The sequence below is a fragment of the Myxocyprinus asiaticus genome, chromosome 20, assembly GCF_019703515.2.
Source record: "Myxocyprinus asiaticus isolate MX2 ecotype Aquarium Trade chromosome 20, UBuf_Myxa_2, whole genome shotgun sequence".
Lineage (NCBI taxonomy): Eukaryota > Metazoa > Chordata > Actinopteri > Cypriniformes > Catostomidae > Myxocyprinus > Myxocyprinus asiaticus.
This window is the reverse complement of record NC_059363.1, coordinates 39,815,646-39,834,291: the sequence shown is the minus strand read 5'-3', so window position 1 is coordinate 39,834,291 and position 18,646 is coordinate 39,815,646. Positions and strand designations below refer to the sequence as shown.

Below are 18,646 nucleotides of genomic sequence, written 5' to 3'. Positions count from 1 at the left end.
AGCAAGAATCCATTAGTGATATTCTCTCAAGCTCATGAGGTCATAAGAACATAAGGTCATGAGGTCTTTAGGTCATAAGATCATGAGACCATAAGAACATAAGACCATAAAGATCATAAGGGAGATCATAAAGGACATTCCCTAAAGGAGTTGAGTGATTAAAGAGGATATACCTTGTAGCCAAAGAATATTGTTATGGGTTTTTAGTTAAGTTATACAAGTTAATTCCATAGAATAATAAGTATTTATTGTTGACCAATCAAATGTCACTACGTCATTGACCGGGGACTTAGTTCACTGTTTGGTTTACATCTAAGTTAGTTGATAGCTTGCAGGCTCCGGTACAGATGGTCACAGCCAAATCCATCTGTGTTGGGCAAGAGCATCATTCCCACTGCTGTAACTCTGATTTCTCTTTATAAGAAGTAAAGTTCCCATCTAAACAGACTTTCTGTTGTCGTGTGCGTCTGTGCGGCAGAGACAAACGTGACAAGTGGTGTCAGAAGTCAGAGCCGGAAGAAGAGCCAGTGTAACTTCTCCTCAATTTGTGAGTGTTTTGTGAGATGCTGGGATTGCCACTGAAGTGCAGATTTATGTTCTGACAACAACATCATAATCACTGCAGAGAAAGTGAAAGTAAAATTACAGATATAAGCAGCATATGTGACGAGGCAGGTGAGGAATGAGGATCTAAATGCAGCTTAACACAAAGATGAACAAAGAAACTCAGAATATAAGAAATAAAACATGGGAAACCAGGCACAGAATATAACAACACATGTGAAGACTGACAAAGAAACCAGGGGAAACAAGGGCTTAAATACACATGGGCAAACAAGGAAATGTGGAACACCTGGGGAAAACCAATCATGAAAAGAAACTACAAAGGACTACAAAACTAACATGAAACAGGAACAGGGAACTAAACAAGAATTTCAAAATAAAAGTGTAAGCAAAAACAAAGGGAATACGTGACAGTGCCACCCCCCCCCCATAAGGAGCGGATTTCAGACACTCAAAAAATAAATACAAATAAAAAATTGTCCATGGATTGTGGGGGGAAGGGAGAAACAGGCAGTTCAGGGGGACACAAGGGGCAAAACAAGGGGCAAACAGGCAGTCCAAGAGGGAACAAGGGGCAAGGGGAGCAGAGGAACCAGGCAAAGTCAGGGAGGCTTGAGACCAAGGCAGAGCTGGAGGGATGGAGAGCCAGGGCAATGCTGCAGGCTCGGAGGACCAAGCTGGAGCCAGAGGTTCAGAGGGCTGAGATGGAGCTGGGGGCTCGGAAGACCGAGGCAGAGCTGGTGGGAATGTGGACCAAGGAGACCAGAGCAGATCAGGCGGACGGCCAGGAGACCAAGGAGACCAGAGCAGATCAGGCAGGTGGCCAGGAGACCAAGGAGACCAGAGCAGATCAGGCGGATGGCCAGGAGACCAAGCAGACCAAGGAGACCAGAGCAGGTCAGGCTTGGGCACTGACAATTTGTGAGGTAGGGTCTTCAAGGCCCTATGCACTGACATCAGCAGCAGATCATTCAACTTGGAGACAGGGGCCATGGAAGGCTTCAAGACAGGGGCCACGGGAGGATTGGAGCAAGGAGTCACGGAAGGCTTGGTTGTGACGTGGCGTGGAGCAGACTCAGACTTGGCTGTGATAAGACGTGGAGCAGACTCAGGCGTGGCTGTGACATGGTGTGGAGCAGACTCAGGCGTGGCTGTGATGTGGTGTGGAGCAGACTCAGGCGTGGCTGTGACATGGCGTGGAGCAGACTCAGGCATGGCTTTGACATGGCGTGGAGCAGACTCAGGCGTGGCTGTGACATGGATGGAGCAGACTCAAGCATGGGCGCTGGCTTGGAGCATGGAGCCGTGGAAGTCTTGGACAAGGGAGCTGAAGATGCAGGTTTTGGCCTGGGGTTCCCGCCATAATCCACTGTGTAAAGGGAACTGTAAAGTTCCAGAGCCTTCTCCACATATTTGTAGAGAGTCCAGTAAGGATCAGCCGGAGGCATTAGTTCCTTCAGTGCACTATTCAGACCAGTCTGGAAGAAAACTACCAGAGAGCGGTCTGGATAGTGCACTAAATTAGCTAGCTCTAAAAACTCACGGACGTGATCCTCAACTGGACAGGCAAAGGCTCGAGGAGAGGCTCGAGGGGTGAAGCCATGGAAGGCAGAGCCGTGGGAGGCTCGAGGGGTGAAGCCAAGGAAGGCGGAGCCGTGGCAGGCTCGAGGGGCGAAGCCGTGAAAGGCGGAGCCATGGACCTCCATGGTCGCAAACATAGGAAGAGACTCGGGAACAACCTCTGTGGTCGTAAACACTGGCTGAGACTCGGAGACGACCTCTGTGGTCGTGGGCATGGATGAAGACTCGGGAACGACCTCTGTGGTCAGGAAAACTGGCTGAGACTCAGGAACGACCTCTGTGGTTGTGGGCATGGGCAGAGACTCGGAGATGACCTCTGTGGTCGTGAGCATGGGCAGAGACTCAGGAACGACCTCTGTGGTCGTGAACACCGGCAGAGACTCGGGAACGACTACTGTGGTTGTGGGCATGGGCGAAGACTCGGGTACGACCTCTGTGGTCGGGAACACTGGCAGAGACTTGGGAACAGAAGCCTTTCTTGGCAACACTGGCTCTGGGACGGACAAGGCTGGCAACGCAGGCTCTGGGATGGATGAGGCTTCCAGCTCGTTGGCCGTGGCAGGCATGGGCATTGGCGCATTGGTCGTGGCAGGAGTGGGCACTGGCTCGTTGGCCATGGCAGGCGTGGGCGCTGACTCGTTGGCCGTGGCAGGTGTGGGCACTGGCTCGTTGGCCATGGCAGGCATGGGCGCTGGCTCATTGGCCGTGGCAGGCTTGGGCGCTGACAATTTGTGAGGTAGGGTCTTCATGGCCCTACGCACTGACATCAGCAGCAGATCATTCAACTTGGAGACAGGGGCCATGGAAGGCTTGGAGACAGGGGCCATGGAAGGCTTCGAGATAGGGGCCGCGGGAGGCTTGGAGCAAGGAGTCACGGAAGGCTTGGTTGTGACATGGCATGGAGCAGACTCAGACTTGGCTGTGACAAGACATGGAGCAGACTCAGGCATGGCTGTGACATGGCGTGGAGCAGACTCAGGCGAGTAAGGAACCATGGAAGGCTTAGACAAGGGAGCAGGTTTTGGCCCGGGGTTCCTGCCATTATCCACTGTGTAAAGGGAACCGCAAAGTTCCAGAGCCTTCTCCATATATTCGTAAAGAGTCAGCCGGAGGCATTAGTTCCTTCAGTGTACTATTCATGAAGAAAACCACCAGAGAGCGGTCTGGATAGTGCACTAAATTCACTAGCTCTAAAAACTCACAGATGTGATCCTCAACTGTATGGTCCCCTTGTTTAAGGAGCAGAATTCGGATGGCCCCTAGATCCATTTTTGGTCAGTCTTTCTATGACGAGGCAGGCGAGGAATGAGGATCTAAATGCAGCTTTATTAACACTAAGATAACATTAAGATAAACAAAGAAATTCAGAATATAAGAAATAAAACACGGGAAACCAGGCACAGAATATGACAACACGTGAAGACTGACAAAGAAACCAGGGGAAACAAGGGCTTAAATACACATACAGTCATTGACAGACAAGCACGGAGCTCTGTTGGCACAACTACCTCCACACCAGGCCCTGATGTTATACCCAGAAACAGAGAGCAAGGTCCCAGTTAGTATAGTGTCAATAACAACTAACGCCGAGGTACAACCACCCTTTCAAATGCTTTTGTGGACACTTATCACCAACCAGTTCCTCGTAGCAGAGCCTCTGATGGACCGAAAGCCAACTTGACACTTATGATGGAAAATATGACTGGGATTCCTTTATCATTCCTTTTGAGCAATGGGCTGTTATATACAGATGGAATGCAGTGGAGAGAGTAGACAAGCTGCATGAATGTAAGATATTTGTGCTCCCTACCTGAACATATTCATGAAGATTACTTTTTGCTGAAAGAGCAGTTGGCTTTTCGATTTGGGCAGAAGGAACCTCCCACAATGGCACGGAGAAAACTTGGGAAGCTGAGACAATCTAAGGGAACTGCTGTAGAGTTTGCAAAGGAGGTCCACAGACTGGTCCTTCTAACTTATCCTGGAGTTGACACTGAACTCAGAGAGCAGATTGCTGCTGATGACTTTCTCAAAGGGCTGCACAACCAGAAAGTTGCATATGAAGTGATGAACCATAACCCAGCATCATTGGATGAGGCACAAAGGCTAGTTGCAGCTTATGAACACACAATTAGAGCCACACTGGGACAAGACCTGGATCAGAGGGGGAGGACACGTAGAGTCTCTTGGGCTGACCAGGACGTGGACTCTGATGAGGAACTCCCTGCTTTGCAATCATGCAGAGTACAGTCACCTAACTATATTACTCAGGGCCAGCTCAAAATGTTCATTGATAAAGTTGATAAACTTCAACTAGTAATAGTTCGCATACCACTTCTTTCTAGTGCCACTATTCATTCTCCAGCCAGATCCACCCAGCAAATGAGTTCAAGCATGCCTGTTCAATCAGAAAAAGGAAACACAGCTCAGTCAGACAAGGACAGCAAGCTTCAAGTCCCACCAGAGGGTCTAAAGGGCCATGCTTCCAATGTGGAGAAGAGGAACACTTCAAAAGAAGCTGCTCAAGGTCCCCCAGCCCCCCTCCTGTTCGAGTTGCACCTCCAGGACAAAAACATCCTGAACATGAAGAGCAGAACTCCATTATCTATGTGAGTAGAGCTGAGAGTAGAGGGCCTAGACTAATCATCTTACTGACTGTCAATGGCGTTCAGGTCAATGCAGTTATAGATACTGGTGCCGAGGCCACAATCATGTCATAGGAATCCTACAATCAGCTACCTGTCAAAAGTCAATCAGGACTGAGAAAGGTGTGTCTACACAATGCAGAAACTGGCAAAGAAATGTCAGCAACAGGTGGAGTGAAAGTGGGTTTAGGATTGGAACAAAAGTGTTACAGTGGGAAGTTTGCATTGTGCCAATTCATGATGCTCTGCTCCTGGGGTTGGATTTTTTGAAAGCTGATGATTTTACCATACATGCCTCTGGTATGGTTTTTGTTGACTCAGAGCCCATTCCAGCCTACATAACAGAGAGCAGGGGGCCAGATTATGCCATTTCAAGAGTAATGCTGGAGAGCGACACTATAGTAACTCTAGAGTGTGAATGCCTTGTTTGAGGTGTTGTGGACTACCCAAAGCCAGAAGTCCCTGCTGTTCTGGAACCTGTGAGCCTGGCTGATGGACTGTCCTCTGGAAGTACCATGGTTAACATGGAGGAGAGGATTCCTGTCAGGCTATGGAATGTTGCAGCTTCCAGCAGGCCCTTATCAAGAGCTGTGTGTTTGGGTTTGCTAATTGGGGCATATCCTGCTGTTAAGGAGAGAGAAATTAAAATTCACTCATCTCCAGTTGACACCCAGTTGTACACAAAAGATGGAGTCTTGGAGTCACAAGATTCTGACAGCAAGCCACTGGATGAACACAACATAAGAAGGGTGACTTCACCAAATGTGCTTGATCTTCCAGAGTATCTCAGAGAGTTATTCACTTCCTCAAGCGAGGCACTCACAGAGGAGCAACAGGAGATGTTAATAGCTCTGCTTATAAAACATCAAGCGGTCTTTGCAGCCACAGATGAAGACATTGGGAAGTTCTCTTCTCTGAAACACAGCATTGACACTGGAACCACTAAGCCTGTTCATCAGGCAGTATGACACACTCCCTTGAGTTTCTGGAATGAGGAGGAGGCACAAAAATGCCAAAAATGCATTCAGAACTTCAAGTTCAGAATGGGCATCCCCATTGTTCTTGTGAGAAACAAGGACGGAGGAGTGCATTGGTGTGTGGATTATAGGCAACTCAACAACCTCAGCATAAAAGATGCCTATCCACTACCTAAAATAGAGGAATGCCTTGATGTGCTGAGTGGTGCAAAGACATTCTCGACACTTGACCTTCAATCAGGATACTGGCAGATTGGGATGAGTGAGAAAGACAGGTCTAAGACTGCCTTTGTGACAAGGTATGGGTTATATGAGTATACAAGGATGCCATTTGGCCTATGTAATGCACCCAGCACATTTCAGAGGGACATGGAGCTGGTGCTGTGAGGCTTGCAGTAGGACACCTTGCTCATATACCTCGATGACATAATCATTGTTTGGAGAGGATGTGGAGCAATGCATTGAGCGGCTTGCAGAAGTTCTCCAAAGGCTGCAGGAACACGGGCTGATGCTAAAGCCCTCAAAATGTCAACTTTTAAAAGAGGAAGTCCTGTGTCTTGGTCATATTGTAAGTGGTGAAGGAATTAAGACAAATCCAGCCCTAATTCATGATGTTCAAAGCTGGAGACCCCCAACCAATATCCATGAACTCCAAGCTTTCCTGGGTCTTTGTAATTACTACAGGAGGTTTGTTGCCAAGTTTGCGGAAATCGCTGCACCCTGATAACGTTGCTTGAGAAAGGAACTCACTTTACCTGGGGAGATGAGCAGCAAGTTGCATTTGAACATCTCAAACAAAGCCTCACCACCTATTCTGGTGTTCCCAACCACATCTGGACAGTTTGTCCTTGACACTGATGCTTCCAACCAGAGTATTGGCATGGTACTCTCACAACTGCAGTGGGGGGAAGAGAAAGTCATCTCATTTGCTAGCTGTCTCCTTACACCTGCCCATCAGAGATACTGTGTTACAAGGAGGGAACTACTTGCAGTTGTCAGGTTCACAAGACAATTCCACCACTATCTGCTGGGGTGCAACTTCATACTAAGAACAGACCATAACAGTTTGACCTGGCTTTTCAGATTCAAGCAACCAGAAGGCCAACTTGCTCGGTGGCTTGAAGAACTCAGTCAGTACAACTTTGTTATTGAACACAGAGCAGGCATTCGTCATTCCAATGTTGATGCACTATCGAGGAGGATGCCAGTCCAGGAGGTAGAGCCAAGCTTCAGAGCTATCAGGCCTATGATTAGACTTCATCTTGATGTACTAGGGCCCTTCCCAGAATCAAAATCAGGCAACAGGTACATCCGTTACATAATCGACCAGTTTACTCACGGGTTGGAAGCATTTCCTGTCACTGAACAAGGAGTAGAGACCACAGCAAAAAGGCTAGTGTACGACTTCATCTCTCGTTTTGGAGCACCACTTGAGATTCACACTGATCAAGGACATAACTTCGAAAGCTCTCTATTCTCTGAAGTATGTCACTTGTTACAAGTCACAAGGACCAGAACCACACTATACCATCCAGCTTCCAATGGCCAAGTGGAGCGATTCAATAGAACACTGCTATAGATGATACAATGCTATGTTGATCAAGGCCATTAAAACTGGGATGAGCACCTCCCCCTTCTTACAGCTGCTTACCGAAGCAGTGTATTCCGCAACAGGGTTCACACCAAACCAACTCATGTTGGGCCGAGAAGTCTTCCAGCCACATGACATCTGGCTAAGAACTGTAGACGCAACCAGGGAGGCTAAGGATGCACCTTAATTTGTCCAGGAGCTGCAAGATAATCTGCAGCATGTTCATCAAGTGGCACGCCAGAATCTGCGTGCCTCCCAGACTCATCAAAAGAAGGCATATGACTTGCGGGCCAGAGAGAAGTCATACCAAGTCGGTGATCTTGTGTTTGTGAGGGTCAGCAGTAAAAGAAAGGGGTACAGTTCAAAGTTTCAAGCTCCATGGCAAGGACCATTTGTCATCACAGCATGTCTTGGACCAGTGATCTCAAGGACAGACGAAGTGAGAAAGTGTTGCACCATGATCGCTTGCAGCCCTACCCGAGTGACTACATACCTAAATGTAGTGCCTACAACGCAAGTACACCAACCCTGAGCAAGACTCCTCAACAGAACTGACCCCAAATCATGCACTTGAAGTATCAGAAGCAGATTTGCCACCTCCTCCATCTCCCAGCAGAGACAAACGTGCAAAATATATAAGGTAGGACATTCTGCAAGGTGATGCCATTGTTTCAGAGTGAAGCTCTTTCAGCACGCTGTGGTTAACTGCTATTGCAAGACTAAGCTATTTAAATGTTACCCAAAGAGAGACATGAGCTGATTGGCTACTCAAATACACATGAAGGAACCAACCAGCTTACGCCATGATTGCTTAACATGTCATGTGTGAGCGAGCCAATTGACTGAAAGGAATACCATTTGGAGAACTTGCACCCAATAGAGTTTCATGGCTGAACTTGGGTCACTAACTTGCAGTGGCTGAACATATTTTAAATAAAGTGAATCTGAGGCACTTTAAAGATAACGCGCTCAGCACATGTATTTAAACAGAACCAAACTCAGAGCACATCTGCTACTCTGAGCATGAGATAAAGTTGAACACATAATCACTCAGAAAACACAATAATAATACACTAACATACACAATACAGACAGGACAGAGCAGCACACATATATTTTGAGGTGAGCAGCGCGTATTTATGTGTTTAATTAAATCACAGCCCTTTGCAGTTAAGTAATTGTGCAGCCCTAGACACATGATAGCTAAATGGTCTGAATCAGTATGTCATTCAAACTGAATAACTGCTCATGCACACACTAAATTGTTTGGAGTGTTTTCTCACTCACCAACACACTAACACAATACTTTAGAACAAAGAGAATGCTGGTTGAAGTGGATATTTATGTATAATCAATGGACACCAAACCTGCAAATGTGCCATATTGTTTGACAGTAATGAAAAATATCTTTATTAAGCTTGTGAACACCTACTGCAGGCAAAGACATTTTTCAAGGAAAAGAGTATCAAATCACTTAAGTCACTTTTCCACCATTGGGCCGAACAGTTCTCATCTCAAAACCATACTGTTCCGTGCAAATCAGGGCCTGCTGGCACAGATAAAGTTTATTTTTCTACTGTGGTACGTAACAGATCAGTTTTTTTGGTGATGCTGTGAGACATGGTAAACAATGGAGTGAATGCGTCACGCTATGGAGGATGATCGCATATTACAGTTTTTAGGACTTCCCTGGTTTTTCCCTGGTTTTACTTTGATAACAAACAGCAAAGACATGGACCATGTCGCAAAAAGGAAAGTAAAAAGAAAAAGGCACGAGGTTAACCATAATTTGCTGAGGGCTTGTGTTTACCACCAGACACAAACATGCAGAAAGTTAAAAGTTCCCAGACTAACTACAAAGGATATTTATTGACAAAATATTATATACTGTAAGTATTATATGATAATAGTATATGATAATTTTTCTTATGTATTTTGAGTTTAAATGAGCCAGTAATCTACTTCTCTGCCAAAAAATGGCATATAGAAAAATAAATGTAGTATACAATATTAGTTAAACTAATATAATAAAATCATGAGAAAACACTAAATGAGTTGCCACGTACTAAAGCCATCGAACCAGCTTGACTGAGCACGGTTGAGTATGGTTAGCTAACCGTGCCGAGAATTCAGGGCCGGGAATGGTTTATAATTGTGCCGTGCCGAACCGTGCTCAAGTGGAAATGCAACTGTAACCATTCCATACCATGCTCAGAACCGTTCAGCCCGATGGTGGAAAAGCATCTTTAGTAGACTAAACGAAAACACATCAAAAAAGTACCATGGCATTACCATATTTTTTGGACATGTAACATTACCATACAGCACCATGTAAATACAGTTGTATTCTTTGAACTACCTTGGAGCACTATGTAAAGACAATAGTGTATCAATATGGTACATATCAAAGTACCATGGTAGTACCATGGTATTCTTTGAAGTACTTTGAAGGATCGTGTATATACAGAATGGTACATACACTGGTGGCCAAAAGTTTGGAATAATGTAGATATTTTGCTCTTATGGAAAGAAATGGGTACTTTTATTCACCAAAGTGGCATTCAACTGATCACAATGTATAGTCAGGACATTAATAACGTGAAAAATTACTATTACAATTTGAAAAAAATTTTTCTTTTTTAAACTACTTCAAAGAGTTCTCATCAGGGGCCTGGGTAGCTCAGCAAGTAAAGATGCTGACTACCACACCTGGAGTCGCAAGTTCAAATCCAGGGCATGCTGAGTGACTCCAGTCAGGCTTCCTAAGCAACCAATTGGCCCGGTTGCTAGGGTGGGTAGAGTCAAGTTGGGTTAACCTCCTCGTGGTCGCTATAATGTGGTTCTCGCTAGGGTGGGTAGAGTCAGGTTGGGTTAACCTCCTCGTGGTCGCTATAATGTGGTTCTCGCTGTCGGTGGGGCGTGTGGTAAGTTGTGCGTGGATGCTGCGGAGAATAGCTCAACAAGCCATGTGATAAGATATGCGGATTGACTGTCTCAGATTTGAAGGCAACTGAGATTCGTCCTCCACCACCCAGATTGAGGCGAGTCACTACGCCACCATGAGAACTTAGAGCACATTGGGAATTGGGCATGCTAAATTGGGGAGAAAAGAAGAGAAACCCCCCACGTGATGCAATGACAACTTTGCAGATCCTTGGCATTCTAGCTGTCAGTTTGTCCAGGTACTCAGGTGACATTTCACCCCACCCTTCCTGTAGCACTTGTCATAGATGTGTCTGTCTTGTCGGGCACTTCTCACACACCTTACAGTCTAGTTGATCCCACCAATGCTCAATGGGGTTAAGATCCATAACACTCTTTTCCAGTTATCTGTTGTCTAATGACTGTGTTTCTTTGCCCACTCTAACTTTTGTTTTTGTTTTTCTGTTTCAAAAGTGGCTTTTCTTTGCAATTCTTCCCATGAGGCCTGCACACCTGAGTCTTCTCTTTAATATTGTACATGAAACTGGTGTTGAGTAGGTAGAATTGAATGAAGCTGTCAGCTGAGGACATGTGAGGCGTCTATTTCTGAAACTAGAGATTCTGATATAGTTATCCTCTTGTTTAGTTGTACATCTGGCCTTCCACATCTCTTTCTGTCCTTGTTAGAGCCAGTTGTCCTTTGTCTTTGAAGACTGTAGTGTACAACTTTGAATGAAATCTTCAGTTTTTTGGCAATTTCAAGCATTGTATAGCTTTCATTCCTCAAAACAATGATTGACTGATGAGTTTCTAGAGAAAGCTCTTTCTTTTTTTGCCATTTCTGACCTAATACTGACCTTAAGACATGCCAGTCTATTGCATACTGTGGCAACTCAAAAACAAACACAAAGACAATGTTAAGCTTCATTTAACGAATCAAATAGCTTTTAGCTGTGTTTGATATAATGGCAAGTGATTTTCTAGTACCAAATTATCAATTTAGCATGATTACTCAAGGATAAGGTGTTGGAGTGATGGTTGCTAGAAATGGGGCCTGTCTAGATTTGATCAAAAATGACTTTTTTCAAATAGTGATGGTGCTGTTCTTTACTTCAGTAATGTCCTGACTATACTTTGTGATCAGCTGAATGTCACTTTGGTGAATTAAAGTACCAATTTCATTCCGAAACAGTAAAATCTGTACATTATTCCAAACTTTTGGTCACCAGTGTAAATATGGTAACTGTATATCAAAATACCATAGTATTACCATCTGATACCATCAGATATTAGAGTTTTATTGCCAGATGTGCTCACACACACAAACAAGGAATCTGGACACTGAACAGACACTTCCAGTACGTAGTATATAGTATTTGTATGTAGAGTTGTTATATACAGGAAAGTGCAGAGGAAATTATGTGCAAAGAGGTATGTGTTTGTGCAGGTTGTATTATAAAATAAATAAATAAATAAAATATTTTTGTAAAAATAGTGATTTGCATATCGAACACATGGGTTTGTCTATAGTAGGTAGCATGTATAAATATCGGCATTGCACTATACTATACTATACAACTGAGTAAATGCATTTGAATACTATACTTTACTACACTATACTGTACCATCACTTTAATAAACATCATGTGTATAGATGCTTAGTCTTTGATGGTATGCTCTGTAAATCTGGTTGAAAAAAAAAATGAGGTAGCTTAAATGTAGCAAGCTACTTTTGGCATATAGATAGTATTATAACTTTGTACTTTATCAAAAGTGTAGCTTTCAGCTTAGCTTAGCTAATTTTTTCTGTTGAGTAGTTGGCAGCTTAGCTAGCTACATTTTTATCGAGTAGCTTGTCCAACACTGTGACAAAGGTGTGCTTGTTTGTGTTTGTGGCCACTCACCTCGTTTTCTGGTCATCAGATGCCGAGAATGCATGTAATCCTTAGGGGTTGTACTTTTTGCACTCTCTTCTGCTTGTGGGGTTGTGGGTGACTGTGATAAATTGTGGGGTGATGGGTTTTGATTGTGGAACTGGGCTAGCTGGGAAATGACTTCTTGAACTTTCCTCTTTTCTTTCTTGAGCATGTTCACTAATATACCTGTGGAGCTTGAATTAAGGAAATTGAATTATTTTAGCTCAGATAACTGAGGGGGACAAGGGACATTATGTATAACATGGTAATGGTATTCCCGTAATTCCCAATCTCAATGATTTTAATGAGTGTCGAAAAGATGACTTAGTGCAAACTGCTGAATTCTTTGAAATTCCGATACCTCACAATGCAGTTAAAAGTGTAATTAAAGCTTAATTGTATAAAGCTTTAGCTGAACAAAAGATAATGCACAGTAAACAGAGTCAGAGTCTAAGGTCGAGGATGAGGAGGTTAGTGCCCTTGCAGAATTCAAGCCTGATACAAAGCTGCCTTCCCCCACAGTCGTTCTCAACCTCAGAGCGATCTAGGTTTGGCAATTAAATTAAAATAACTAGAGCTGATGATTAGAGAAAAAGAACATGATACTCAAGATCTTTCAGTGCAGGCAGTATAATTAAATCTGGAAAGACTAAGCACCACAGCAACTCACAGATTGGGCAACCAGCTGGACCTCATTTTTACATGTAACTGTACCAACTCAAATATTCTTGTTACTCCTTTACATGTCTCTGATCACTATTTTGTTCAATTCAACATGACTCTCCCATCTACATTAAAACAGACTCCACCTTTGGTTTTCTTTCACCCACACGCCTATCCACTTCTGTCTGTACCTCTCTTCCCACACAAAATGTATTTTCCACCCATGATGTAAACACTGCCACAGTCACACTAAGCTCTACTTTAACAACATGTCTAGACAACATCTGTCCTCTCTCCACATGGCCAGCACGTACTACACCACCCAGCCCCTGGCTCTCTGACATCCTTTGTGAACATCGGACTGACCTCAGGGCAGTTGAGAGGAGATGGCGAAAATCTAAAGATCCAGCAGATCTAGGTACATATCAGTCTCTGCTTGCAACTTTTTCAGATAACGTTAAATCTGCAAAAACTTCCTACTACCAGAACAAGATCAACAGCACCACAGACACTCGCAGCTTGTTTAGAACATTCAACACACTTCTCTGCCCTCCTCCTCCACCACCTGACGTCTTCACCACGTTTTTTACTAATAAGGTTGCAACCATCAGCAATACATTCTCAGCACCTCACCCTGTCAAACACCCGTCTCCTGTATGCAACTCCTCTGTCTCTATGTTCTCTCCTCTGACTGACACAGAGGTTTCTAAACTCCTCTTCTCCAACCACCCCACCACCTGTTCCCTTGACACATTCCTTCCCACCTTCTCTAGGCCATCTCTCCGTCTGTCCTACCTGAACTCACACACATAATTAACACATCTCTACTTACAGGAACGTTTCCTACTACATTTAAACAGGCTCAAGTAACCCTGCTGCTGAAGAAACCTGCACTTAACCTCACACAAATCTCTGACTATCTCTCACAGAACAAGCTGCTGGATGACAATCAGTCAGACTTCAAAAGTAAACACTCCACTGAGACTGCCCTGCTGTCTGTCACCGAGTGGCTGAAACAGGCGAAAGCTGAATCCAGATCATCCGTCCTGATTCTACTAGACCTTTCTGCACCCTTCGACACAGTCAACCATCAGATCTTACTCTCTACCCTCTGTTCGCTGGGCATCACAGGAACTGTGCTTGGCTGATTTAATTCCTATCTCTCAGGTAGGTCCTTCAAGGTAGCCTGGATAGGTGAGGTGTCCAAGCCACATCAGCTACTTACTGGGGTACCTCAGGGTTCAGTGCTTGGGCCACTTCTCTTCTCTATATACACAACATCACTGGGACGCATCATTCAGGCACATGGTTTCTCTTGCCATTGCTACGCTGATGACATGCAACTCTACTTGTCTTTCAAGCCCAACGACATCACAGTGACTGCTCAAATCTCTGCTTGCCTGGCAGACATCTTGGCCTAGATGCAACTTAACCCAGCCAAGATTGAACTCCATGTCTTTCCAGCCAACCCTGCTGTTGAACACAACATCACCGTGCTGCTGGGCGCAACTACAATAACGCCTTCCAAAATGGTCAGAAATCTAGGGGTTACCATCGATAACAAACTAAATTTCACAGACCACATCTCAAAGACAGCAAGATCCTGTAGATTTACACTCTACAATAGGAAGATACGACCCTTCCTCTCTGAACATGCCACTCAACTTCTTGTTCAGTCACTTGTTATAACTAGACTGGACTACTGTAATGCTCCCATTGCAGGCCTCCCTGCATGTGCAATTAGACCCCTGCAAATGATCCAGAATGCAGCAGCACTTAACCAGTCACTAAAAAAATAAAAAAAATGTCCTTGTTGCACTTTAATCTATTTTGAATGCTATTCTGATGCTAGTGAAACTTTGTAATATGGCACTTTTCGTATCACTGTCTCCTTAAGATGATTTGCTTATGTTTTTCCTCTTTTGTAAGTCGCTTTGGATAAAAGCATCTGCCAAATTAATAAATGTAAATGTAAATCCTAGCTCACTCGCGAGATCTATTGTGTGCGCACAGGGACCTTGTGCTTCACCACCCCGACCGATTGGGGCTTCAGGTCAACTGGGAAAAGAGCAAGCTCTCCCCTGTGCAGAGCATCTCTTTTCTCGGTATGGAGTTGGACTCTGTCACCATGATGGCACGCCTTATGAATGAGCATGCACAGTCGGTGCTGGCCTGCCTGAAAACCTTCCGGTGAAAGATAGCGGTGCTATTGAAACAATTTCAGAGGCTCCTGGGGCATATGGCTTCCTCGGCGGTGGTACTCCCCCTCAGGTTGATGCATATGAGACTGCTCCAGCACTGGCTACAGACTCGAGTCCCGAGCATGATAGTCACCCAGCGTGTGACTATCACGCCACGGTGCTGCCATACTTTCAGCCCTTGGTCAGATTTGGCATTTCTACGGGCAGGGGTTCCCATAGAACAGGTCTTGAGGCACGGACAGACAACACAGCGACCGTAGCATACATAAACTGCCAGGGCAGCGTATGTTCACGTGGCAACTCGCCCGCCGCCTCCTCCTTTGGCGTCAGCAGACGTTGAAGTCTCTGCGAGCCACTCACCTTCCAGGCATCCTCAACCATGCAGCGGAGGCGCTCTCACGACAGGTAATGCTCCGCGGAGAGTGGAGATTCCACCCCTGCGCAGTCCAGCTAATTTGGGAGAGATTTGGGGAGGCGCAGGTGGACCTGTTTGCCTCCCGAGAGTCCTCTCATTGGCCCCTTTGGTACTCCCTGTCCGAGGCTCCCCTTGGCACGGATGCCTTGGCGCACAGCTGGCCTCGGGGGCTGTGCAAGTACGCATTTCCCCCAGTGAGCCTCATTGCACAGACGTTGTGCAAAGTCAAGGAGGATGGGCAGCAAGTCCTGATGGTTGCGCCGTACTGGCCCAACCAGACTTGGTTCTCAGACCTGATGCTCCTGGCAGTAGCCCCTCCCTGGTGCATTCCCCTGAGGCAGGACCTTCTCACCCAGGGGCAGGGCATGCTCCGGCACCCGCGGCCAGACCTCTGGAACCTCCTAAATTTTGAGATATTATGAAAAACACTTGTAAAGCTACAAGGTTAAAATATATCAGAAACTGATATATGTGTGATCAATGTATGTTGATCACACATGTAGCCAATTTTATAAATATATTGAATGTTACAAGTTTATGTTATGTCTGTTTCTAAGAAGATTTTGCTTTTGTAACTTTACTTAAAGCAGGCAAAGACCACTTATAATATGATCATGTCATAAATCATTTTGACTGTTCACACTATGCTACTTTTGCAAGACAGCACTTATATGATTAACTTTATTAGCTTCTGCTGCGTTAAAAATGGATGTTGCCTGTGTTATAATGCATTATATTCTTAAGCATAACTATGAATAGGGGAAGTCTTATTATGTATTATAACTGTAGTTATAATTATTTATGAGAAGTTATTATAAGGTGTATTATGAGACATTTTGAATGCAGTATAATGCATGTATAAAGCCTTTACAATGCATTATAAATATGGGCTTCATAGAAAGTGTTACTGGTTTTTCTTATACAGAAGTGGGAATAGAGTTCAAATTACTTTTTTTACTTCCAAAAAATACTAACATGAAACATCAGCATGATAATCTGACATGTTTGATAATCTGATAAATCTGGTAGGTTTAGGCAGTGAACGCATACCAAAAGACAATCGAGCCACCATCAAAGATTTTCCACAGATGTAATGACACATGACTACATGGTAAAGAACACTAATTTTACCAAAACCAAAGAAAATATGAAACTTTTTCCATAAAAAGCTCAAAAAACGATATATAAGGATGTTTAACAGAAAAATTAAAAAAAAAAATGTTTAGGTGAAGTATTTAGATTTAAATCTCAATATGATATTTTTCATGAATCACGATTTACATTCACCAGACTGCTATATTGCAAACCATGTTTTTGCCCATGTTTACTGCACAGAAATTTTACCCATGTTTACTGCACAGAAATCTCCTAAAATGGATCCCACTCTGCATCTATAGGTTGAAAAGAAAGGAACAAGAGAGTGAACACATGAAGGACCATTTTGACTTCAGATGAGCTGTATATCCTGTTGATGCTCATTGAACCCACCCATGGGTTTGATTTTATTTTGCTTAAATGAGTTCACATTTACTATATAGTGTGCTGTTCAAATTTGTTCATATTGTTGACAAATACATGTGTATAATTTGTCAACATTATTAACTCTTTTTTGACTAGACTATATAGTAAATGTGAACTAATTTAAGCAAAGTGACATCAGTTCTGTGGGGGGCATGCACAACAGGATATATAATAGATACAACATTTTAGGTGTAACTAATAACACTCTAATGCTGACGGTTGAGTGAAGGATACTGATCTCATTATCACGCTGGGTCAACATGTCCCTCAGTGTCTGGACTTCTGTGTTTATTTGGCTCTCTTCCACATCACACAGTCCTGGAGAAGTACTGCTGCCATTATCCGCTCCATTCTGAGCACAGGGTCTATCTTGCGCTCTTGCCTGGGAATAAAATAAAACCTGTTTAACTGAATATGTGTAAAACTTTTAAATGGTGGAAATGAACTTTGTGTTACTGATACAATTGTCAGGATACTAAAGTTTGTCTCTTTAATCTGCAAGATGTTCATAATTAAAAAAATAATTAGATGGTTCATAACAATTTCATTGTTTTTTGTTTAGTTTTTTTGTTTGTTTTTAAATAGTACTGTGCTAATGGAGCTATTTGACAGAGCAGATATTTACATAAATTCCACAAGATAAAATAATAACTGAATGCACACAGATGAACCGATGATTTCAGGTTTACATCCATGTGGTTCTTAATATGGTGTGTTGTTTCATCGATAATCAATGACTGTATATTTTATGATAGTTGTGCATTTGCCCTGCTTTGTCCTGAGCAGTGAAGCTGCCCACTGTTCTTAAGAAAAAATCTCCAGGTACGGCATGTTCTTTGGTTTCCCAGCATCTACTGCATATTCCCTTTCAAGTTGGTCACTTTGATGCTGCGTCAGTAGCTGAGGATATGGGAACTCCTCCCAGGAGTGATAATCTCTAAAGCCCAGTCTCATTGGCAGATGTGCTCTGCCAATGAGCTCTTTTGCATTTTTTAGAGTCATTACGGTAGTTATTCTGACTGGTTGCACAGTGAGCAGGAAGAGGATAAAGAGGCTGCAAATGGGTATAAAAATGAATTAAACAACAAAGAAACATGTGAATACAAATCTGTGTACATGTGATGTAATGTGAATCATGACAATCAGACATTGTGTGGAGCGATAGAGACTGTTTGAGTGATCATGAGCGCTTTTAGCTTTACTCTCTTTAACATGGGTGCTCTCTGAGTCAGTCAAACATGTGTGCTCTCCAGGTGCTCTTAATATCTCATCATCAGTCACTCATCTCTATGAGTGCTATTCTGTGAGGATCCCAATTTAATGTTGATCACAATACCACTAATAAAAGATGTAACTGTTTAACCTTCAATAACAGCACCGTGTCTTCACGCATTTGCTTAATAATTAGTGATTTGTGTTATAACAAGACGCCAAAGACGAGGTCATGTGACGCCATGCAAGAAGCAGATGTGTGAGTGATGAGCTCTGCGCACTTTGCTAAATTTTGAATTATTTTCATGTTATAATCTGGTGAAATTTTATTACACATTTGCTTTTTGTAGCAAAACATGGCAAATAAGTCAAAATCCTCGGGCTCTGGAGACATTAAAAGACACATACGTGTTCAGGATGAAAGCCCCTACAGGCCCA

At 43.8% G+C, this 18,646-nt stretch overlaps 1 protein-coding gene across 7 annotated transcripts in view; it reads right to left on the bottom strand.

Annotated features, from left to right (window-relative positions):
* The window catches only part of kif6 (kinesin family member 6), a 326,246-nt gene that overhangs the window by 147,884 nt on the left and 159,716 nt on the right, over positions 1-18,646 (bottom strand). For all 7 annotated transcript variants that reach the window (XR_007892184.1, XR_007892185.1, XM_051646212.1 and 4 more), the window contains 2 exons: positions 17,231-17,378; positions 12,185-12,382 (listed from right to left, as the gene is read on the bottom strand). Coding sequence is in view for 5 of the 7 variants with exons in the window: in XM_051646212.1 (XP_051502172.1) it covers positions 12,185-12,382; positions 17,231-17,378 (346 nt within the window). In the remaining 2 variants the exon portion in view is untranslated. The remainder of the gene's footprint in view (positions 1-12,184; positions 12,383-17,230; positions 17,379-18,646) is intronic.